The sequence below is a fragment of the Tamandua tetradactyla genome, chromosome 4 (assembly GCF_023851605.1).
Source record: "Tamandua tetradactyla isolate mTamTet1 chromosome 4, mTamTet1.pri, whole genome shotgun sequence".
Taxonomy (NCBI): domain Eukaryota; kingdom Metazoa; phylum Chordata; class Mammalia; order Pilosa; family Myrmecophagidae; genus Tamandua; species Tamandua tetradactyla.
Genome location: NC_135330.1, coordinates 116,843,308 through 116,868,108, shown reverse-complemented (window position 1 = coordinate 116,868,108; position 24,801 = coordinate 116,843,308). Strand labels below are relative to the sequence as shown.

Below are 24,801 nucleotides of genomic sequence, written 5' to 3'. Positions count from 1 at the left end.
ATTGCACACTTTAAATGGGTAAATTGTAAGGTATGTGAATTCTATCTCAATAAAGCTTTTTTTTTTAAAGAAAATTTTAAAAGCAACTGGAGCTAGGGACATCCGTAGAAATGAGTCTCATTTCTTCATATTCTCTTGACTCCAAAGAACTGTAGAAGGAGAGAACACCATGACTGTCCTGCTGGACTGAGTTGGGGGAATTTATGCCTCTTACTTGAATGGTAGAGTTGAACTCCACTGATCATCTAAATTAACAATACTAAGCAGCTGTTTCAGTTAATCATTAATGAGGGCTCTAAAAGAGACTCAAAAAAAAAGTGCCTGATTAGCATTTCAAAAGAATGGTCTTAATTTGTTGAAATACTTTTTTCTTTCTTTCTTGTTTTTTTTTGTTTTATCATTCTCCCTTTTAAAAAATGACCTGTTTCTTGATTTCTTGCTCTCATTAAAATTGATATTGTCTCCGATTTTTTTGACATTTATTTTCCATTTACTTCTTTAAACTCTGATTAGGAACATGTGAATGATAATTCATAAAATAATACTTAGGTTTAAAATAGCTACAGAGAAAGGGAATATGAGGTTGAGCAGGTGGCAATGCTTACGTTTTCACACTCTGAGGTGGCCAAGGTTTCTTAGGGAAGTATTCCTGGTATCTGTATTAATCAGTTTCATAATTCCTCAGCTGGTGTGCGTGTGTCTAGTTTCATTTGGCTTGTGCTGCTGGCTCTGTTAGATTTTTATAAAAATTCATTGCACTTTCCTTTCCAGCTTCCGTCCTACTGGTGTGTACTTGCCAAAGTGTAACCAAGGCTTCACCCTGCTGCCGGTAGGCCAGTTAGAGTGCCTTGTTTTATGCATGAGGAAGCTGAGACTCAGGGAAGATAAGATCCTCTGATTTAGTTGCGTCACTAGTTAATGACAGGGCATGGAGTTGGAACTCAAATATTCAGATTCCTGTTTCTTGTAGTTGCACACTCTTGATTTTCCAACCTTCAACCTCAAACTTTTAAAATCATACACTTAGGAACAAGTACCTACATAGAACATCACTTTATGTTCCTGTATCTTAGAATTGACCTGTGCGGGAATCTGCGCGGAGGGAAAAAAATCAGGGTAAAAAATGGCTTTTTTTTTTTTTTTTGGTTGCTACTTGTTGCAAGTAATAATAAAAAAAAGTCCCCACTTTTTCTCCTTTTTTAAATACCAATAAGTCATGCTTTATCAATGCGTTTTAAACAAAAGTTAGGAAATAACACCAGGACTTCTAATCTGAAGGTTTGTAAAAGAGGAATGTCAAGGTCATTGGAAATTAAGATTGTCACCAGTGGCTGTCACCCAGACTACAAATCTTCGAATTGATCTCCCTGCATTCTGCTCTGGGCGCCTTAAGATCCATTCTCTGCTAGAAAGAGCTTCTGAAAAAATGTAAACCCTACTTAAAACTCAAAAATGCTTTCCATTCTTTCTTGACCTACAAAGCCCTACAGGATCTGCCTCATGTTTACCCCTCCAAGCTCATTTCCTCTTTCTCATTTTTTCCTCCTCAAACCTACTAGAACAAGTCCCAATTTAGAGGCTTTGAAAGCTCTTTTCTTGCGTGAAATATCCTTCCCTTTGATTTTTGCATGACTATGATTCAAACTGTTTAACTATCTCCTCCTCAGAAGGGTCGTCCCTATTGTAGCCATCCAATCAGTCACCATCACATCGCCTACTGTAATTTCTTCTCATAGCAATTGACACCGACAGATAATTTTTCTATCTTTTTTCTCCCCTTCAGATACGCGTCCTAGAAATTAGGTTATTACAATACGTCATCATCGTTGCTCAATCGACAGCCTAGAGTCGTGCCTAGATATTTAGGAGCGCCACACAAACAGGGCAGAACATGAACCATAGTGAGGATACGTTTAAAAATATATTTCTCATCCGTCAGGTAATTCCACCCTTGAGGAATAGGTGCCCTAGTCAGGTGCAACCTGACTGAACCGGTCCTTCCATTGTAAGCATTCCGGCTGTTTAAAGCGTATCAGCTTTCCTCTAGGGCCGGGCTTCTCCGTGGCCAAACGCCTTTCGTTCCGCTTTCGTGACCACGTAAAGGAGAAAAGGAGAGCACTAGGGCCCGGTGATCCCTGGATGCTAACTCCTTCGGCTAGGATAGGCCAAGGGCCCGGTGCGCCCTCAGTGGTCCTCCCTAGAGATGCTGGGGAGAAGGGGCGGGGCTACCCTGAAAGGATGGGCCCTTCCTTGGACCGTCAGATCTGGTAGGACTGTCGATTTTGGCAAACCCCGGAGCGTCACAAGAAAGCAAAGTTGACGTTGAGGCTAAGAAGATGCCCCGCTGGCCTAGGGGGTGAGATTAAGGGGTCGAAGGAAAAGACACTAGGCCGAAAAACGAACCTGCGGAGAAGAGCCGAGGCCGAGGCTTTTTGCAAGAGCAAAGGGTTAAACCGTTTCCAAGCCAACGGACTAGGAAGCACGCGAGACGTCCGCCGCAGGTTCGTAGGTCAGCCTCGAGTTTAAAGCTCCCACGGCTGAGCGGGCTTCGGCCAATGAGAGGCCGTCTCCATATCACGTGACTGGCAGGGCCGGTCCGGTGGTTAGCTTCGAGCACGTGGGAAGCGTTCTCCCTGTTGCTTCTTTCCTTTATCGAGAGCCCACCCACTTTTGCGCGGGCTTGGCCACGGTGTTCTTCTCGCGAGAGGCGTGCATTCACGCGAGAGTGGGTGGGAGGCGTGGGCCGTAGGCAGTGCTGCGGTCAGGCGCGGCTGCAGCGGAAACCCAGGGGGTGGGCTGGGCTGGGCTGAGCGGGGGCGGGCCGCTGGGTGGGGAGGGGGAAGGCTGGGAGCCGGTGCGGGAGGGGGCTCCCTCTTGCTCGCCCCATTCGCGCGGCTGGTCGTTGCAGGCCGGTGACATGCTTGTGAGCTGCGGAGGCTGCGGCCCCCAGGTGAGCCGGGAGCGGACCGCCCGCGGCGCAGGCGGCAGGTTGAGGGGGTAACGGCTGTCTTTGGGGTCGGAGTGGATGGAGCCGCTTTGCCGGTGCGTGTTCCGGTTCGGACCCGCTGGAGAGCTGCGTCTTCTCACGGCGGTGGGAGGAGGGCGGTGGGAGCGAGGCGGAGGGAGGACGCCAGAGGCACGCGGCTGTGTGGGGGACCCTGGCGTTCGGGCCGTGGCCGTGGGGCTGCTGTCCCTTTGAATGACAGATTCAGTTTCCATCCCCGGCGTGTTTGTCAGAGTCGGGGCTTCTCTGTGAGTACCGGTGCGTGTGTTTTGTTTGTGTCGTGTGCATTCACGAGGAGCGTATGCACGAGAAGGACATTGCACTTTGTCCCCAGTCAGCGCATCCTTCACTGTCAGAAGCCCTGCGCTCTGGAACCAGGCACAGCCCAAATCTTATGACTGAAACGGAAGGCGTCAAGTAGCTCATCAGAGTACTGACGTTTGGATTTGCTTTAAAATTCTCTCATGCCGTTAGTGGCCTAAATGTAGGCCATCCAGTATTGTGAATGGGCTGTGTATACTTGTATTCCAGGCATCTAAGCTGCCTTCTTTCTCTCTTTCTCTATGTGTAGATATATATATATATATATGCATATAAATACATATATATATATTTGTAGATATAACCAAACTGAAAAAAAAGCTCAAACATTGGCAAAAGGACAAATGACAGTAAAGTCTAAACTCCACAGTGATAGAACTTGTTAGTAATTCTTTTCCTCTCCTCTTAAGCCTTATTAGATTGAGGTGGTTTATCTTGAAATATTGAGGAATTTCAAGATGACAAATATTGCTGAGATGCATATTTAATGGCCTCAGTGCAAAACAAACTTCACATTTCTGATTCTCTTTCTGCTTTTGTAATTATTTGGTCAGTACCTTGCAGAGCACCTAAGTTGTCCCTAGCTTCTCCCCACCTTTATTTTGATATGTCTGAAAATATTCGGAAAATATTGGCTGCTCAGTAATACAGAGAAGATTTTGTTGTAATACCTTGTTTATAATTTTTGAGTAAATGCCCAGCACTTACTGGTGTCAGTTAAAATAGTGCAATTTAATGAATCTTTTTTATTACACAGTCATGCTCATTCAAGCAGTTATTTGTTATTCATGTATTTCTTGAGGCAAAATGTGACCCCAGGGATGACACTGAATTTCATGATTGGTTGTAACTGTAATAGGGTAGTTTTTGAGAGATCAGAGTGTGTAAGAGATTTAGGAAAGAAGTGGATACTTAAGTGGAGTTGGTAACTCACATCTGGTGAATATACTCTGAGTTGGTAACTAGTGACTGGTGCATATATTCGTGTATATCCCCATTGAACTGCACTATTGATGAGAGCCTGCCTAGGGTTATATTCCTAGGACAGTGATATTTCCAAGTTGTTCAGGATATAGGAGTTGCCAAAACCAGAGTGAGAAATTCTCTAGCTTCTGAACTCCCGGAGGAAGTCTAGAAACTAAAGTATTCCCTTGCCTTCAGAGGCTGGAAAAAGCGTAATGCTTCAAAAAAAATTTTTTTTTAAGTTTTAGGAATTACTATCTAGGTAAGGAAATCAAACTAATTCAAATGGTACATTATAGGTAATTCTAAAGGAAATTTCCACTTATAAGTGGGCAGAAGACTTCTCCCGAAACTTGGCCAAACATGAAAAACTTAGGAAATTTGCGAATGGGCAAAAGTACTCAATCTAGATTAGAAAAAGTTCCCTCCCATTCCACCATTGCAGACTGATTCCAGAGTTAGAAAAATAGAAGCTTTGCTGTTCTTTATCTTTTGGTTTCAAACTTTTAGAATGTAGATACTTGTTATTTTGTCTTTCTTTGAAAAGTGTGAGGTAACTTTGGGGAGAGTAGGTTGGTAAGCTGGTTAATTTTTTTCTGTGGAGTGGACTGCATTTTGGTAATAAAGTAAAACACTGGGAGAGAATGGGGGGTAAGGACAGCTGAGGAAAAGATCTGTTTAGCCTGCGCTTAAGTGAAGGGTGTATAAACTGATATGTGGGGAAGAGGAAGGAAAATACATTATCAATTTAAATATAGACTCGGCAGATCCGAATGTCTTCATTCTTCCATTCATCCTTATATATAAAAGTTCATTTTATTTTTAAATATTTACTGGTGTAAAGGCAGTTTTATACAAAGTTAACATTTTTTGATTAGTCTGGGAATGATGCATGGGAAAAAGAAGAAAAATGTTGTCGTGACTTAGGATAGAGATGATGTTCCTTGTGTGAAAATGAGTTTAAGTGTGAAATTTTTGTTTGGGCTCATACAGATTAGTTAATTACCATAACTGTGCTTCATTTTCCTCATCCCTGAAATGATAGTTGTCACACCCACTTCAAAATGTTATTGTGGGGAAAAAAATGTTATTGTGAAGAACCTAAGAGCACATAGTAGCCGCTTACTCTGTTTTTTCTTTGACTTCTCTTGAGGGTTATTTGGCTGCAAGGAACAAAAACCCATTTGAATTAGATTGTCTAAAAAATTCATCTGGGGTGAGCAATGGTGGCTCAGTGGCAGAGTTCTCACTTGCCATGCCAGAGACCTGGGTTTGATTCCTGGTTCCTGCCCATGCAGAAAAACAAAACAAAAAGCAAACAAACAAAGCAAAACAAAATTCATTTGTACTGTGGTGAAGGGACTGTCTTTGAACGCCATTGCATTAGGTCCAGCTCAGCACCATAAGAATCAGTTATTCTTCCACTTTTTTCTCTGGGAATAGACACATGGTCTTATGTTTCTCCATCTGTTCCAATTCCTTTGCAGACTGGTCTCTCTTTAATGCTCTTGGTTTCTGCTTCCTCAAACTGGTTGCATGAAACTTTGATTTGCCATGGTGCCAGCACCTGTCCCATTTTGACTTTACAACATGATTCTCCACAAATATCTCCTCCATATTTCAAGTTCAAATTCCTGGAGCAAGAACCTGATTGGCTGGATTTTCACTTACCGTGGTCGAGTTGGCTGGCAGTGAGGGAAGATGGAAGATAGGTGGGAGGAAAAGATTTATGTAGGGCTGTGTTCTCCAGACTTGGCACAGGAAATTGTCTAAGAAAGCAGGTGTGGATGGGAAGGAAATGGAGGGCACTCTGGTGTACTTTAACATCCTGCAGTTTCAGTTCTTCTAGCACTGCCATCGAACTTGCCCTCCACTTGGCAATGATCTGTTTAACTAATGATCTCTTTTCATGGTGGATGCTTCTAGATGTATGAGTTAGGCTAATTTTTCTCACCTTTTGTACCTCAGTTTTCTTATATATAAAATGGGTGTAATAACAGTACCTTCTTTTCTGATAATTATGAATTCATGTATGGAAATAAGTTGAGCAGTGCCTATTGGCACGTAGCAGATACAAGGGAAGGTAGAAGGATATGGTATAATTTATTGAGTGCATACTCTATGGTAGGTACTGTGGTTGGCTTTCTCCAGCCTTTAGAAATGACAGACTATCCTTCAAGAAGCTTAGAAGTCTAGTGATGACCACTATATATTTAAAACTGTTTCTTAATTGACACTGTTCTCCTGATTCTCCTGAAATCTGCCTTGCCTCCCTTTCAGAAGGCCATTTATTTGTGGCTCCCAGTTCACCTGCCCTGGAATTGTTGTCCCCTTAGATTCTCTTTTGACCTTCTGGTCTTTCCCATTCTCTGGGATTGGCTTTCAGCTCTGTATATGGAGGTAATTCCTTAATTAACATCTCTACTTCTGATCAACCCAGCTAAATCTAAAATTTTCACTTGCCCTTTGGATATTTAGATATTAATATGACATTATCTTCCAGTTATCCCGTAATTGTCAAAGGCACCACTTTTCTTCCAGCTCTCAGGACTTGAAACTGTAATATTTTTCACACTCTTCTTTTTTTTTTAGGCCTAATATATATTTCAGTCAACAGGTTCTGCAGAGGTCTATAGAATGCTTCCCATGTGCCAGGCACTATGCCATCTGCAAAGCACTGCTCAGTTCTGGTCACTGTTCTTGCTACTGGCAGCTTAGGATGGAGGTTTATTACTGTTTACAAGAGTTGCTTAAATGTCTCTTAGAGTCATTGAGTCCTAGATGTCATTGATAAAGAGAAATGTGTTCCCAGGTTAAAATTCTGAACATATTTTTCACTAGTAATAGTTTTGTAAATGGAGATTAAATGTGTAATTTTAAGAAAATTATTTCAATTTCTGGTCAGTAACCAAATTTGAGGCCAAAAATTTGGCGTCAAAATTTTATTTTCTTTAATTATTTTTAGGTTGTGTTTATTGTCGCTGTACAGGGTATTCTGGAGTCAAGAGAAGTTCATGTATAGTATTTTGTCAGTTATTTTAAATACCAATGATGGGTATGACTGAAATAGAGTTTAGAAGAAGTAGATTCCCACCTGGAATGCAGTAGAAAAAAAAATAACTTTTTTCAGTGAATGCTTGAGAAAACAAAGGCAGCAGAACAAGTATCCCGGAATTGATTTTTCAGAGATTCATTAGGTTGGTGGCCCCAACTATTTTCTGTTAAAGCTATTAGTCTTGTCATAAGTTCGCCTTTGAAATTCATGTCTTTGATGAGATTTCTGTCCACTTTACATCCTGTTCAATTCAATACATATACCATGGCTTTTTATGTGTAAGGTCCTTGGGGGATGCAGAGATGAATAAGTCAGCCCTAGAATATAAGCTCTGTGAGAGTTGGGCCTTTTTACTGTTGTGTCCCAGTTCCTTACTGTTACTTAGACACTTGGTGAGTATGTGAGTTGCATACTGTATAGGACTTCAGTCCAGTGTGGGACATATAGTTTTATACAGCTAAGTGTTACATAAGGCAGTGTAGTCTTATGTGCTAAAATGGCAGTGGTTCTAAAGCAGTGGCATTTTGTTGCTACCCCATCCCCAGGGGACATCTGGCAGTGTTGGAATACAGTGTTGGGTGCTACTGGTGTCCAGTGAATAGAGGCCAAGGATGCTGCTGATATATCCTACAGTGCTCAAGACAGCCCCCTCACATAAAAAGTTAACTGCTCCAAATGCCGATAGTGCCGAGGCAGAGAAGCCCTGTAGAGGTAAGAACAAAATGTATATGGTCAGTGTAGGAATGAGACTGATGACAGGATTAAAAGTAGAAAGGGTAGAAACTATAAAGAAGCAAATTTCTTAATAGATAATCAATTAGATCATACTCAAATCTTTTTTATATGAAAGCCCAAACAACATAGAAACCGTAGCTGCGACATTTTTAGTTGTTTGTTGCTTTTATTTGTTTATTTATTTTAGGTCAAACAGCAGATCTGTACCCAAGGAAGAAGTTAACATTTGAGTTTCTCTGTACAAGGCACTGTTTGTACATGCTATGTTATTGTATTTTACAGCAATCCTGTAAGGTAAACCTTAGGTCCTACATCAGCACAAGTGGTATAACATTACTTTGCTCTACTGTTAGCTTATTATTGAATACTTTGCATGTGGTTAAAAAAATTTTTTTTAATTATTTTTTCTGGTTTACAATAGACAACTTTAACTTATTATAGCTCTTATTCAGATAGTATCACTTCACATAGAGTAGGAACCTTACAACACTATTTTTTTCACCTTCACCTACCACATCCTTTGTGCTATTTTGTGATATATTTTACTTTTACATATGTCATAAATCCGAGAATACATTGTCATTATTTCTAGTTTAGACATTCTAAAGTAGAATATTTTTGTATTCTATATAAAAGTGTATATCTAGTTATATTTTTAAAAGGGTTAAAAAGGAGAAAATGTCTTTCAGACTTTCTTTATTCTTTTGTTTGAATCCAAATTTCCATCTGGTATTGTTTTCTTTCTCCTGAAGAATTTCTTTTAACAGTTATTGTAGTAATGCTCTACTAGTGATGATTTCTCTCAGCTTTTTTTGGTCTGATTAAATTTATTTTACCTTAATTTTTCAAAGATAATTTTCATTGAGTTTGGATTTCTGTGTTGACTTTTTTTTCCTTTCAATACTTTAAAAATGTTGCTCTCTTGTCCTGTTTCCTGACAAGAAGTCTGCTGTTATTCCTTATTTCTCTGTATGTCATGTGTACTTTACTCTGGTTATTTTCAAGATTTTCCCTTTTATTACTGGTTTGTAGCAAATTGATTATGAAGTTCCGCTTCCTTTTTTTTTTATTTTTAATGTTTATTCTTCTTAAAATTTGTCTAGCTTCCTTAGATATGGCAGTTTATAGATTTAATCCAATTTGGGAGATTCTAGGCCATTCTTTTCCTTCAAATATTTTTTTTCAGCTCCCCGCACCCCCATTTGCTTTTTGGGATTCCAGTTACTCCCCTTTTACGGTGCTTAATAAGTCAATAATGCTCTATTTTATTTTGTGTTTGTTTTTTAAGTTTCTTCTTTTTGTGTTTCCTCTTGGATGGTTTCTGTGGCTATGTCTTTAAGTTCACTGAACTTCCTTTTGTAGTATCTAATATGCTGTTAATAGCGTCCAGTGTATTTTTCATTTTAGATGTATTTTATTTTTATCTCTGTGAGTTCAGTTCAGGTCTGTCTTATATCTTCTGTATCTCTCCTCATCATGATCATGTTTTTCTCTCCCTGTTTGAGCATATATAACATATTTGTAATATATATATATATATTTTGGCATGGGCAGGCAGTGGGAATTGAACCCAGGTCTCTGGCATGGCAGGCGAGAGTTCTGCCTGCTGAGCCACCGTGGCCCACCCTGTAATACTGTTTAAATATCGTTTTCTGTTAATTTCATCATCTCTGTCATTTCTGGTTTTGTATTTATCACCTTTTCTTCCCTGGTATGGGTCTTATTTTTCTCCTTTAAATACCTAGTAACTTTTAATTGTGTGCTGATCATTGCATTTTATGCTGTTGCTTGTTTGATTTTGTTGTATTCTTGAAGTGTGTTGGACTTAGTTGTATATGCAGCTAGATTATTTGGAATCTGTTGGATGCTTTCAAGTCTTGCTTTTAAGCTTTGATGGAATCCAGAGCAGCCTTTAGTCTAGTTCTTATTTAGATCCCCTAGACTAAGGCGATTTCCTTCTGATGAGTCTGTTCAATGTCTGGCATATTACAGGGTTTTTCTAGTTAGCTAGAGTACAAACTATTCTAAGCCCTGTCTGGCTCCAGGTATTAGTTGGCTTACTGCTCTCTGGTGGTTATTTTCCCAACCTCTGGTACTTCGCACAAATTGTTGCTCATTCAGAGACTCTAGGGAAACATTTCTGCAAATCTCTAGAGGCTTCTTGTTCTCTGTGTCTCTCCCCTTACTACTCTGCCCTGCAAATTTTAGCTACCTTGGCCTCCCTAAACTCTGATCTCTGTCTCTGCAACTCAGTGAGATTGCCAGACTGGACTTGGCTTTCCTCTCCCTGTATTGTGACCTGGAACTTGTCGGCAGCCAGTGTTTCCCTTCTTTCAGGAAACAACAGTTGTTCTAGTTTGCTAGCTGCCGAAATGCAATATACCAGAAATGGAATGGCTTTTAAAAGGGGGAATTTAATGAGTTGCTAGTTTACAGTTCCAATGTCCCAATTAAAACAAGTCCATAGACACGTCCAATTTAAGGCATCTGGGGAACGATACCTTGGCTCAAGAAGGCCAATGACATTCAACGTTTCTCTCGCAGCTGGAAGGGCACATGGCGAACATGGCGGCATCTGCTGGCTTTCACGTGGCTCTACCAAAAAAAGGGACTCTCTCCAAAATGTTTCCTCTTTTAAAGGATTCCAGTAAGCAACTCCACCTTCAGTGGATGGAGACACACCTCCATGGATATCATCTGATCAAAAGTTACCACCCACAGTTGGGTGGGTCACATCTTCATGAAAACAATCAAAATGTTCCCACCCAGCAATATTGAATGAGGATCAAAGGGCATGGCTTTTCTGGGGTCCACCACAGATTAAGACCGGCACAACAGCCTTATATTGCCTGTTGTCTAATGTTTGGAAACCAATGTTTCATATCTTTTGTTCTGTTTTGTTGTAGTTATATTCAGCAGAATGTTAATTTTTAAGTTGGCCATTCGGTTTCTGGCCCAACGTGTATTTAGAGCATTTATTTTGATCTCAGGTAATATAAAATTAGAAATTGTTGGAAACTTTTCAGTTATTTTCATAAATAACCCATTAATGTAGAAATACCCATTAAAAATTTGCTCTGTATTTGTAGACATGGCACACACACACACACACACACACATTCAACATATGTTCCAAATTTTCCAGTGTAGTTCCAAATTTAAATGTTGTATCTCATTGTTACCCTTTGTGTCTTAATTTTGGGGTCAGGAAACATAACCACTATAAAATACATGGCTAGAGTGATACAGAATTTACTTTATAAAAGCAGCTTAGTTTCTTGTCTCTAGGTGCACACATATAAAAATTATGGGAAACACAGCCCAGAGCTTAAAGGTATACTTTGATTTTTCAAAAGGATTACTTTTTATCAACTCAGCATGTTTGAATGCTTACCATGTTAGAATACAAATATAGTAAAGCACTTTTCATTTCAGGGAACTCACAACTGAGAAGAAGCATGCTGACAGTGGCATCAAAGGGATAAAGGGCAAACAACTTTGGGGTCATAGAGGAGGTGGCTACTATTGGATGAGGAGGGATAAGGGAGAGATCAGCGAAACCTTCTCAAGGTGGCTCAAGATGCTTGAACTCATGCCACAAGAATTAAGTAGCAATTTAGCTGATAGGAGAGAGAGTAGACTGTAAAGAAAGTTAAGAGGGTGACAGGTCAAGTCTTGGTGTCTTATTAGACCTGGTAGCCCATAGTTGAGGGAAAGGCCCATTTTCAGTTTGGCCTCATGTCTGGGATTGGCTTACTGACTTTTTTTTTTTGGCTTACTGACTGTTTACAAGATACAAAATACAGGAGGAGATTGTAAAGGTCTATTTAGTTTTGAACATGCTAATTTAAAAGTACCTGTTGGGTATTTAGTTCAACATATCTAATAGGCAGCTGGATATAAGGAACTAAAATTCATGTGCTGAAACGGAACTGGAGGTAGATATCTGGGAGTTACTTGTATAGTTAAAACCAGAGATAGAAAATATTCTTGGAAAACTGTATACTAGAGTGGTCAAGGATGGACGTTTCAGTCTATATTTCAGTTTTTTCATATGCCCCAATAATATCCTTTCAGTCAGGTTCATATATTGCATTTAATTACTGTTGTCTCTTTATTTGCTCGTTTTTATTTAAGTTGTGCAAATATACATATATCGTAAACTTTCCTGTCTCAGCTGCCCCCAAGCAAACCATTCAGTGGGGTAATTACATTTACAATGTTGTACTACCCTCATTACCATCCATTACCAGAACTTCCTCAGCACCCCAGAAACCCCAAACCCATTATGCATTAATTTCCCACTCTCTTTCCTCTTTTATTTTTTTTTAAAATATAACAACATACAAACACGAACATTCTTACCATATGATCATTCCATTTTCTGCATATAAATCAATAACTCACAATATCATCACATAGTTATATATTCATCACCACAATCACCTCTCAGAACATTTGCATCAATCCAGAAAAAGAAATGAAAAGAAAAAAATTCATATATACCATGCCCCCTCCTCCTCCCCCTCCCCGCTCACCAGCATTTCAATCTACTAAATTTATTGTTTTTTTGTTGACTATTAAGAAAGCTAAGGTTTTATTAAAAATGGCATTTGAATACTGCTTATTACATGATAAACCATAAATTTAAGTTACTTTATAAATGGTTAAGAAAGGATGAACATTGCCATACTTGACTTTTTTTTTCTAATCTAAATTTATTTTAACATTTGTTCCCCTATTATTTATTCATTTTTAATCCATATGTTCTACTCGTCTGTCGATAAGGTAGATAAAAGGAGCATCAAAACACAAGGTTTTCACAATCACACAGTCACATTGTGGAAGCTATATCATTATACAATCATCTTCAAGAAACATGACTACTGGAACACACCTCTACATTTTCAGGCAGTTCCCTACAGCCTCTCCATTACATCTTAACTAACAAGGTGATATCTATTTAATGCATAAAAATAACCTCCAGGATAACGTCTCAACTCTGTTTGGAATCTCTCAGCCATTGACACTTTATTTTGTCTCATTTCTCTCTTCCCCCTTTTGGTTGAGAAGGTTTTCTCAGTCCCCTGATGCTGAGTCCTAGCTCATTCTAGGATTTCTGTCCCACTTTGCCAGGAAGGTCCACACCTCTGGGAGTCATGTCCCACGTAGAGAGGGAGAGGGCAGTGAGTTTGCTTGTTGTGTTGACTGAGAGCGACAGGCCACATCTGAGCAACAAAAGAGGTTCTCTAGGGGTAACTCTTAGGCCTAATTTTAAGTAGGCTTAGCCTATCCTTTGTGGAGTTAAGTTTACTCCCTTTCCTCTTGCTTCTGGTAAACTACATTCCACTTTCTGTCTCTGTGTGTTTTCATATTCTACCTATTTTTTATAAGTGGAATCAACCATATCTGTCCATTTGTGTCTGACTTATTTCATTAAACATGATGTCTTTAAAGTTTATTCAGATTGTCGTGTGTATTAGGACTTCATCCCTTTTTAAGGCTGAGAAATATTTTAATATTCCATTGTATGTATATAACACATTTTATCTGTTCAGATAGTTGGACTTTTTCTGCTTTTTGGCCATTGTGAATAATGTTGCTTTGACCAGTGGTGTACAAATAGCTTTTGGAATATATCTGCTTTTAATTATTTGGGATATATACCTGCTAGTGGGATTGCTGGGTCATATGGTAGTTTAGTGTTGAACTTTTGGAGGATGTAGGTTCACTTTGAATTTCTTTGACTATAAATACATTTATTCTCTACTTAGGACTCCTTTTTATTCACTAGAATAGGGCACAAAAAAAGCATTAAGTAAAAAATATATTATTACAATAAAGATATTTGAGGGAAAAGTAACATATTTGTTCCTCTTGTGAGATCTAAAAGTACATTCTCTCTAATTATATAAGATACAGAAACCCTGTTCTACCTCTCACTCTTTCTCCCTCACTTTGAATAATTTTGAAAGATGCTTTCCCCCCTTTTTCTTTGATTTACCACACGTATGACTCATATCTTATTTTAGATTCACTTGTATGGACTGCTGTACAGATATTTTCTGACAGTTTTTCCTCTTTATGAGACAATATTTTATTTATGTCTTAAGTTAAACACAGAATGATGGAGTAAAGTTTGTAGATTGTTTTTCTTCCTTGGGTGAAGTAGAGTATAAATGTGATATTAAATTTATTTTCTTTTTCATCTCAAAAACTGATAGAGATTCTGAGAAAATATAGATAATATGAGTTTTGGGAGGCATGATTGTATTTGTTTGGATTTTTTTTCTCTTTCATTAGTGTATTTTTTATGTATTTTTAAATATTCTTTCATACGTTCCCATATAGGATTCTATTAGCTTTATTGCTTAGCTCTGAATAAGGGTGCCCTGTATGAGTCTGCTATTTAGAAATATTGTGGGGAAAATGAACTGGGGTAGCTGGGGGCGTCAGGTATGGATATTGTCTCAGAAGCATGCTCTTGTTTCTTCTGCCTCAGGGGCATATTGTACTTTAGGGCCATTTGTACCCCTTTACTGTATTGAAATGTTTTCCCTGCAAGGCTCTGAACTCAAGGGCCTTCTCCCCTTTATCTATCCACAGAATATCCAGCACAAGCAGATTTAGAATGATTTGACAAAGTTACTCTGGTCAAATGGGGATATTTAGTGGTTAATGCCTTGAGTTGATTTAGGCTCTCAAAGATATTTTATTAAAGCATTGTTAAGAATTTAAGTCTTAGGTCTAGAGTTTCTCTCAACAGATATGTGTATGTGTGTGTTTTAAGTAGTCCTTTTAATCTTTTAACTTGAATGTTCTTTGAACTGTAGTCATTGGTAGGCTGTTAAGCTTCCTATTTAAGGAATTTGTTTTTGTTCGTCTGTTCTAATTTGGTAAATAGAGATCTCATATTCTCATCTGTACATAATCAAATCTTTTTGCCTAAGGATATTTTGAGTGTTTATTGTTGCTTTAGGTATCTAGTGATCATTCAGGGAGCAGAAAGACTAGGATTCTTTTTGTGATATTCTCTATGTAAGATTTTAAAAGATTTTTTCAAATATTTCTCACTGAAGTTTTACAGTTAAAAAAGAGCATGCAAAGGATAGGCTAAGTCTACTTAAAATTAGGCCTAAGAGTCACCCTCAAGAGAACCTCTTTTGTTGCTCAGATGTGGCCTCTCAGCCAACATGACAAGCAAACTCACTGCCCTCTCCCTCTCTACCTGGAACATGACTCACAGAGTTGTGAACCTTCCTGGCAGCATGGGACAGAAATCCTAGAATGAGCTGGGATTCAGCATCAAGGAATTGAGAAAACCTTCTTGACCAAAAAGGGGGAGAAATGAGACAAAATAAAGTATCAGTGGCTAAGAGATTCCAAACAGAATTGAGAGGTGATCCTGAAGGTTTTTTTTTAATTTTTTTTTTTTTTTTTTTTTTTTTTTTTTTACATGGGCAGGCATTGGGAAGCAAACCTGGGTCCTCTGGCATGGCAGGTGAGAACTCTGCCTGCTGAGCTACCATGGCCTGCCCCCTGGACGTTATTCTTGTGCATTAAGTAGATATCACCTTTTTAGTTAAGGTGTAATGGAGAGACTGTAGGGAACTGCCTGAAAATGTAGAGCTGTGTTCCAGTAGCCATGTTTCTTGAAGATGATTGTATAATACAGCTTTCACAGTGTTACTGTGTGATTGTGAAAACCTTGTGTTTGATGGTCCTTTTATCTACCTTATCAACAGATAAGTAAAACATATGGATTAAAAATGAATAAATAATAGAGGGAACAACTGTTGAAATAAATTTAGTAGATTGAAATGCTGGTGGTCAGTGAAGGGAATGAGTAAGGGGTATGGTATGTATGAGTTTCTTTCTTTTTTCTTTTTATTTCTTTTTTCTGAATTGATACAAATGTAAGAAATGATCGTGGTGACGAATATACAACTATGTGATGATATTGTGAGTTATTGATTATACGCAAAGAATGGAATGATCATATGGTAAGAATGTTCGTGTTTGTTGTTATGTTTAAGAAAAAAGAAAAAAGAGCATGCGATTGAATAGATAAGGGCAAACTGCTTTGTCATTTTGAACCTGAAAATAAGATTTCATAATGTTTTGGTATCTTTTTTTTGTTTTTATTTTTAAATGAATTAAAATAAATTATTTTAGTACAAAATGCTTGCCTGAATCACTAAGACCAGTAAATGAGTTCTCTTCTTTTAATGTGTTTTCTTTAGGTGTTTTGTGAATTAATTCTTCATTGATCACAAACAACAGTGATAAAGTTATGGCGACTTTCCAGACTTTCAGAAGCAGTCATGTGAAGACTAGAGCATCTGTTAGAAAAGTAAGTTCACTATATTAGCTTAATTTTAGTGATAGTTTTAATGAAAATGATCTTTCTCTTTAAGTCTTACTGGACAGCTATAATCTTGTTTTTAAATGAATCTCATTATTTAAATTAGTAGCATTAAAATATACGAAGATTGGTATGTGTGAAAATAGTGATATGAAATTATAAAGGCAGTGAATCTTATTTCCTAAAGATGGCAATGACTCCCTGTACCTTCTCAGCCAATACTATTGTCGTCAGCTTTTTAGCAAAGTAAGCCATCAGGTGTAAACTTTCTTATATAACCTTCAACTTTATACTGTTCATTCAGTCATTCATTCATTCGGAAAATCTGAATCTAAGTCAGACACTTTGCTAAGTATTAGGTAATTAGTAGTGAGCAAATTACATGATTCTTTTTTTTTCCAGTTTTATTTAAAAATTTTTTTTAAACATAACAACATGCAACCACGAATATTATTACCATATGATCATTCTATTCTTGGTATATAATCAATAACTCGCAATATCATCACATAAGTTGTATATTCATCACCAGGATCATTTTTCAGAACACTTGCATCAATTCAGAAAAAGAAATAAAAAGAAAAAAGAAAAAAATTCATATATACCATAGCCCTTACCCCTCCCTCTCATTGACTGCTATTATTTCCATCTACCTAATATATTTTAGCCTTTGCTTCCCCTATTTTTTCTATACCCCTTACCAGTCCCTTTCATTGATAATTAGCATTTCAGTCTACTAAATTTATTTTAACATTTGTTCCCCCTATTATTTATTTTTAATCCATATGTTTTACTCATCTGCCCATACCGTAGATAAAAGGAGCATCAGACACAAGGTTTTTACAATCACACAATCACACTGCAAAAGCTATATCATTATACAGTCATCTTCAAGAAACATGGCTACTGGAACACAGCTCTACATTTTCAGGCACTTCCCTCCAGCTTTCCAATATACCTTAACTAAAAAGGTGGTAGCTCGTGGGACGTGACTCCCAAGGGTGTGGACCTTCCTGGCAATGTGGGACAGAAATCCTAGAATGAGCTGAAACTCAGCATCAAGGGATTGAGAAAAACCCTAGAATGAGTTAAGACTCAGCATCAAGGGATTGAGAGAACCTTCTCCACCAAAAGTGGGAAGAGAGAAATGAGACAAAATAAAGTGTCAATGACTGAGAGATTCCATACAGAGTTGAGATGTTATCCTGGAGGTTATTCTTACGCATTATATAGCTACCACCTTTTTATTTAAAAAAATTTTTTTTATTAATTTTTAATTTTTAAAAAAAATATGGCAAGAAAGAAACACAAACATTCTTAACATACGATCATTCCATTCTACATATATAGTCAGCTCATTCTAGGATTTCTTTCCCATGTTGCCAGGAAGGTTTACACCCCTAAGAGTCATGTCTCATGTAGCGAGGGGGAAGGCAGTAAGTTTGCTAAATTACATGATTCTTGATCCTTTCTTCTTTTAAGTCTGAGGACAAAACTTCCTTCTTCTTCTCTTAATTTGGTTACCCTTCCATTTTTTTGACATTTTGTCTTTGTGTGCATTGTTCTTTTTATCTAAAATTACATCTTGTGAGCATCTACTCCTACCTTATTGATCAGCTCAAGAATATCAACCTGTGTGAAACCTTCTTTGACTCAACCACTTGATATTATAAAGTGATATAATAAAATGTCATGCACTTGATATTATGGCACTTGTCACACTATATTGCATTATTTGTATCTGGTTTCTCTAGTATAATGTGAGTTCCTTGGAGGCAGGAGTCAAATTATTAATTTTTGTATCTCCAGCATCTACCTTGGTATTTGGCGTTAGACATTGAATGACTGTTGTTAATTCTCCTTTATTTGGCCTCCATGAAGCTTTCTCTGAACTAGTACCCATAATCTTTGCCATTCACTTTTTCCAGGCTTTTTTCCGTTTGCCTTCAAACATTCTTATGTTTCCTTTTTAATCTAAATCAACAACAAAAAGAACTTAAAAAAAATTCCAAACCCCTCTTGCTTGACTGTCTTTTCACTATGATCTACCATTCATATTTTTTTATCCTTTCTTTTAGTGCCATGTTGTTTCCGCTTCTCCATTTTCCTTCGTAACTTTTTGAAGTCTCATCAAAAAAATAAAAATATTTTAAAAGTTCTAGCGAATGCTTATATTTGTTACAGCACACATATGGCTGCTAAAATAGACATCCCAAAATACAGAGGCCCAAACAAGATAGAAGCTTATTTTTCTGTTATGTTCTGGTCTAGTGGAGAGTAGTACATGGTGGAGGGGCAGCTCCTTTCCACAACATATATTGAAGGCCCAAGTTTCTTCAGTCATGTTGCCAAAACATTTACTAGAGTGTTATTTCTGGAGTAACTGTGTGGCTGAAATTTGGGTCATCTGCAACTGAGTTCTAGCCTATGGGAAGGGGAAAGAGAGGAAGTACAGGGTTAGTAACATTTTTCTTTAAGGAAAAGTTGCAAAAATTGCACACATTAACTTCTGCTCACATTCTTTCGGCCTGGATTAGGCACCTGGCTAAATCTTGCTGCAAAGGAAGCTGGAAAATGTAGTCTTTAATTGGTCAAACATATGCCCAAGTTAAAACTTTCAAGGCATTACTTTAAAGAAAGAAGGAGGAAGTAGATAATGGAAAGGTTTAGTAGTCTTTGTTAATCCTTTTTCTAGCCTCATCTTCTACATTGTATGATATAGTTGACCAATTCTTGTATGTTAAAATGATCTTTGATTTCTTTTGTTAGTTTTTGCTTTCCTTTATGATAACTCCTGTTTCCTTTACTGATCTTCTTTCCAACTTCTAATTTGAAGTGTTCCTATAACCTTGAGGCCTGCTTTTTCATCTAAGAAGTAAGTCATTTCTTCAGAGAGCTAAAAAACATATTACAGATTTGGGACCAAACGCCTCCTTCCATCACAAGCCCAGGAAGGGATTCCACTTTGGAAATAAAGTTATAACAGTCTTCAGTCAAAAAAAAAAAAAAAAATTTATGGATTTGACCACTGATTCTAACTCAGAGAATGGCTTCCAAATGTATAGGGTCTGCAAAGCTGCAAAATATATAAATTTGTGTTAATTGCATTTTTAAGTAATGTGCTCAATATGTTTTTAAGTGACATACCTTTAAATTTAATGGATCTACTTTTTAATTTAAAAAAAGGTACAGGGCGGGCCGCGGTGGCTCAGCGGGCAAAGTGCTTGCCTGCTATGCCGGAGGACCTCGGTTCGATTCCCGGCCCCAGCCCATGTAACAAAAACGGAGAAACAGAATACAATAAAACAAGAAAATGTTTAAAAATGTTTCCCTTTCTTCCTTCCTTCCTTCCTTCTATCCTTCCTTCCTTCTCTCTGTCTTTCCTTTAAAAAAAAAAAAAAAAAAAAAAAAAAAAGGTACAATAAAAACTGTTTTCTCTGTTTCTACTTTTTTGGAAACTGTAGTGTATTTATTGTACTTTTTATCGGATGAACAATTGGACCCATAACTTTAAATTAATTAAAATGGATTTCTTTAAATTATAACTGAGTGATATATTTGTAAAATATAGTAGTGAGTGTCTGCCCATGCAAAAAAAAATATGTATATATATGTATATATGTATTAGTGAGATGATGGTCATGTTCTGCAAGCATGATATTATCTACCTATATGACTTGAATTTGCCAATATATGGTCTGAGATCAAGGAAGTAGGTGGTAGCTTAAATATCATACTTTTATCATCATTTCAGTGTCTTTTGTTACACATTATACATATTAGGTACTCAATAAAGGTTTGATTTGAATTCACTTGAATCCTTGGAAATCCTTTTAGCTTAAAGTATATAAATCTAAGTATTATATACTGCTTATATATATGTCTATAACACACACACACACATATGAAGACATCACCTTCAATGCCTTTACATGGTACAACTGATTGACGAAAAGTTCCTTGTTGGTTAATATGGAAATTGAAAGGTATACTTGAATTCTCTAAATTTTACTCTACTTTGTGTGAAAGATAGAGATTGCAATTTCATAGGGAATTACATTTTATGAAAATAAAAAATAGCTGTAATAAAAAAAATAATAATTTTTTTATTTTACTATAAAAATTTTTAAGTTTGTAGAAAAGTTAAAAGCATAGTACACCCACATATAACCTTCCTCCTATATTCAGTAGTTAAGATTTTATCATAATTGCTTTGTATGTGTGTATTTACTTTTTCACAGAATTATTTGAAAGCTACAGTCAGAAATGTCTCTTCCCCCCAGAACACTTTAACATAGGATTAACTACATCCTCCCACCCAACAATTATACCATTACCACAGCCAAGAAAATAAACAAGAATTCTCTAATATTTAATACTCAGTAAGACTCAAATTTCTTCTTTTATCCCTAAAATGACTTTTATAGTCCCTCCCTATCCCCACTATTCACTTTTGGATCCAATTTAGGGTTTAGGTTCTTCATTGACTTTGGCAGTTAAGACTTTTAACATTTTTTTCATTTCTTTTGGCCTGAAATAGCCTCCTTTTTTTTTTTTTAAATTCAAATCTAACTTCTTGAGTCCACAAGGCCAGTTTCTTATATAATGTCCCACATTCTAGATTTGTCTGGTTGTTTTCTCATGGTCCTATTTAACTTGTTCCTTTCTTTTTTTAATTAATATAAATTGGAAATAAGATGTAAGGGCTTGATTGGATTCAAGTTAAACATTTTTGGCCAGAATACCTTACAGGATGTTATGAGGAAAATTTCAGGTTTTCCTACACTCAGTAGTGCTAAAATTGAATATTTGATTAAGGTAGTAACCGTGTCAGAGATCTCTGTTGTAAAAGTGTGTTTTCCCCTATTTTTAGGGCAACAGATGAATGAGATGATACTTTGGCCATAACAGATATCCCATGTTTTCAGGAACTTTTCACTTAATGTTCATGGCATCCCTTCATGACTCTTGTCTGAGTCCTTGTTGCATGGGAATTGCAAAATGGTGATTTTTGTAATTCTGTCATTCCTTTTACATTTATTAGCTGATCTTCTTCTTCTTCTTCTTCTTCTTTTAGCATCTTTAGATTTAAGGAATTAACGGATAGGGTGGTGACAGAAACAGGCCCAGGATTTTTGGCTCCTCTGGGCAGGCCCAGCTATAGGTAAACAAAGGGGGGATTAGCAAACTTGGTCTTAAACTCACTGGTGGGAGTGATAATCCTTGGGGTTGGAGAGCAGCAGGAAAAGAGGAGGACCAGAGGGGCTCAGAGGGATAGCAGCCCCTATCTCTGGGGCTTATGGTTAGGGGGAAGGGAACAAGACCCCTCCCTTCAGTGCTAAGGAAAAGGCACTTGGCTCAGTCTCCCCCTAACCCCTCGCCTCATCCCTGGAAGAGATGGGGTCCTTATCCTTTGCTCCTTCAAGGGCCCTGAGGACACTCTTCGTTGAGCCTCTGGAAGAAACTTTTGCTGAACTCATAAGTGCTGATCGTGATGGCACACAAGGGGATGGTCTTGATGATCCTTGGGAGAAAGCCTGTGAAGAGGCCCTGGTGCCCAACTCAGCCCAGATCCTCAGCAGCAGCAGCCAGGTGGAGTCGGCACATGGGGGTGTCACTTGCATGACTTCCTCCATTCCCCGTGTGACCTGGCATTGTCTTCACCACATCAAAAAGTAGAGTCAGGATGTCTGCCACCATCCCTGAGCCAAAAAACTGATGCGCAACAGATATCTGGTCCTTTGGCCTGAAAACACAGTAAGCCAAGCAGTTCACCAGCTCATAATTGAACCAGTACAGGGCTGAAAAGAGCACATCTCTCAGGGCAGTGGGACCCCAGCCTGGCCACAGGGAGTGGCAGCCACCCCGAGCCACTGCAGCCCGTGCACAGCTGTCCAGCTCACGCTATGGCACATACTGAGCTTGCAGCTTTGTCTCCATCAGCTCCAGGTGGCTGATCACAGTCACAGTGCCCAGGCAGGCCAGTGCCAGTCACCATGGGTGCTGGAAGGCTTTGAGTTGATCATTTGCAGTGGAGTAGATGGCAGTGGCTGGCACAGTAATCGCTAGGGTGGCCGGGAGGCCGCTCTACAGGGTCTGGGTGACCTCGTGCCTCACAGTCTTCACAAAGGCATTCATGGTACTTGTGAAGCAGGTGAGGTCCTGAAACCAAGTGGCACAACTGGTACCATTTGGGCACAGGTACAGGGTCTCCAGGACACCAGTGCAGTACAGGAGGCACTTCCACTTATTGTAGGAGAGGCTGTAGAGTCTGGAGAGGGGTATCAGTTTACTGGCCACTGAGGAACACAAGAGACTGCCAGCGCACCTTCACCATATCCAGGGGTGTCATGAAGAGGGAGGTGATCACAGCCCCAGCGCCTGAGGGCACTGCTTGTTTGAGGGGGCTAATGCCCCCTCCGTCCTGGTTGTTTCAGTTAGTTTGAGGCTGAGAAAATGTCCAAATCAAGACATTGTCAAGGCCATGAGTTCTTCCCGAAGACTGGCTGCCAGTCTTGGATGCTTGGCTCCTCTGCCACATGGCAAGGCACATGCTGATATTCTTCTTAAAGAACATCCTTATCAATCTTGAATGAACTATAACGTATCTTATAAAGGCAGGGTAAATACCCTTTAATTACCAATTTTCAGATTAAAGAGTTGTAATAGTTAACTCTAGTGGTAGCAAATGAGTTTATTTCCCCCTTCTTTTATTTATTTGTTTGTTTTAAAATTTGTATTGCTCTGAATTGATAGATTTTTAAATTCTATATTTTACAGTCATCTATTTATGTTTATTAATTTATTCACATTTATATATTTATTTAAAGTTGCTCACATGAAACTCCATCTCTGGGAGCTCCTCTAAAGCAGTGCCCCGTTGTTTGTTTTTTGTCTTAGGCTTATAATTCTTTGAGTCCTTCCTTGTTTTCTGGTATGACAGGATGATCAGTTTCACCTTCTACTTTCCCTTTCCTATACCGGGAATTGGCTGCTTCTCCAAAGAACCCAAGATGTGGGTATCAGCAGTGCCTGTGCTCCAACATTGTCATTAGCTTACATCAATAATACAAGTTCAGATTTCACATTTCATGTGTTTTCATATTTGTGTGTTAGAATGAAAACAACTAATGAAAAAAAGCATTTTAAAAAGATTTTCTATACTTTCAAGCCCACAGAACAGTTGGGTAAAGTAAACAAACAATACAATGCCCACCCCATGTATTCTTCCTTTAGATTCACCTTCTGTTAACATCTTTCCATACCCACTCCATTCCTGGCAAGCTATATGAAGATCAGCTGCAGACATTATTGTACTTCATATCTGAATGTGTTAGCATGTATCACTCAAGAACCTGAGCACCATTACCACCCCTAAGAACACCATTAATTCAGTAACATCATCTAGCATAAAATCCCTAAGCAGATTTCCCTAATTGTCTCAGATGGCTCTGTAAGTTTTTCTCTTGCCCTCCTTGTCTAGGATCCAGCCAAGGTTCATGCACTACATTTGGCTATTGTCTCTTTGGTCTCCCCAAACGAAACCATTCTCATTGCCTGATTCTTTTTCTCATGATGTTCAGTCTTTGAACGAGTTCAGGCTAGTTTTTCCATAGAATACCCCCAATATTCTTGGTTCATCTGTTTTTCCCTGGATTCAGCAGGAACACCTCAAAGGTGATGACATGTTCATTCCACTGTATCAGATCAGGAGGTACATATTGATAAAGGCACATAATCTATAATTTATATGACTAATAAGTGAGCTGTAGGATGGCACTTTGAAACTGCGAGTATCCCGTTCCCCAGGAGTCACTGGGTATTCAGTGGTTTTAGGATACACTGACAATCCTTTCCTCAATCTGTTATTACATTGGAGATTACAAATGGGATTTCCTAATTTTGTCATTTTATCTCTATTTTGTCAGCTGTCATTCTTGTGTAAATTAGAACTTTTCTCTTCCCCTCCATCTTTTTCTTTCTGGTTTAATGGATTCATAGATTTTTATAAAAATTCAGTAATTTTCTTTATTTAACTTTTTTATTGTCTTTGATGCCAAAATTGTCCCATATTTGGTCAGTGGGTACCCTTCAAGTTGACTCATATGCTGTTTTTTTTTTTGTATGCTTCTCCAAGTGGTGGAAAACACAGCCACCGAGGGCAAACAAATTTAAATATTACAGCTTCAGCTGCAAAAATTGTATTGACTAATAACAGTCCCGGTTTTCAAGATGCTTTCTGAAAAGTCTAAACTGGAATTTCTCCATCCCCATCCATGCCTCTTCTTGCTCCAACTTGAAGATCACATCTGGTTTCATAACTTCAAACCCCTGTGATGCTAGACTACTATTGTTCTC

General features: G+C 38.2%; 1 protein-coding gene and 1 pseudogene across 8 annotated transcripts in view; one reads left to right on the top strand and one right to left on the bottom strand.

The window, feature by feature from the left end:
• Window positions 1-2,111: 2,111 nt before the first annotated feature.
• AKAP11 (A-kinase anchoring protein 11) overlaps window positions 2,112-24,801 on the top strand; it is a 55,623-nt gene continuing 32,933 nt past the window's right edge. For 3 of the 8 annotated variants that reach the window (XM_077158347.1, XM_077158341.1, XM_077158348.1), the window contains exons 1-2: window positions 2,838-2,950; window positions 16,322-16,431. In XM_077158347.1, coding sequence (XP_077014462.1) covers window positions 16,372-16,431 — 60 coding nt within the window. In that variant the 5' untranslated portion in view covers window positions 2,838-2,950; window positions 16,322-16,371. Of the gene's footprint in view, window positions 2,502-2,837; window positions 2,951-3,023; window positions 3,043-7,888; window positions 8,055-10,622; window positions 10,804-16,321; window positions 16,432-20,645; window positions 20,712-24,801 lie in introns of those variants that run through there. The other 5 variants (XM_077158343.1, XM_077158342.1, XM_077158345.1 and 2 more) reach the window with 5 other exon arrangements.
• Window positions 21,865-22,876, bottom strand: LOC143679498 (mitochondrial glutathione transporter SLC25A39 pseudogene; annotated as a pseudogene).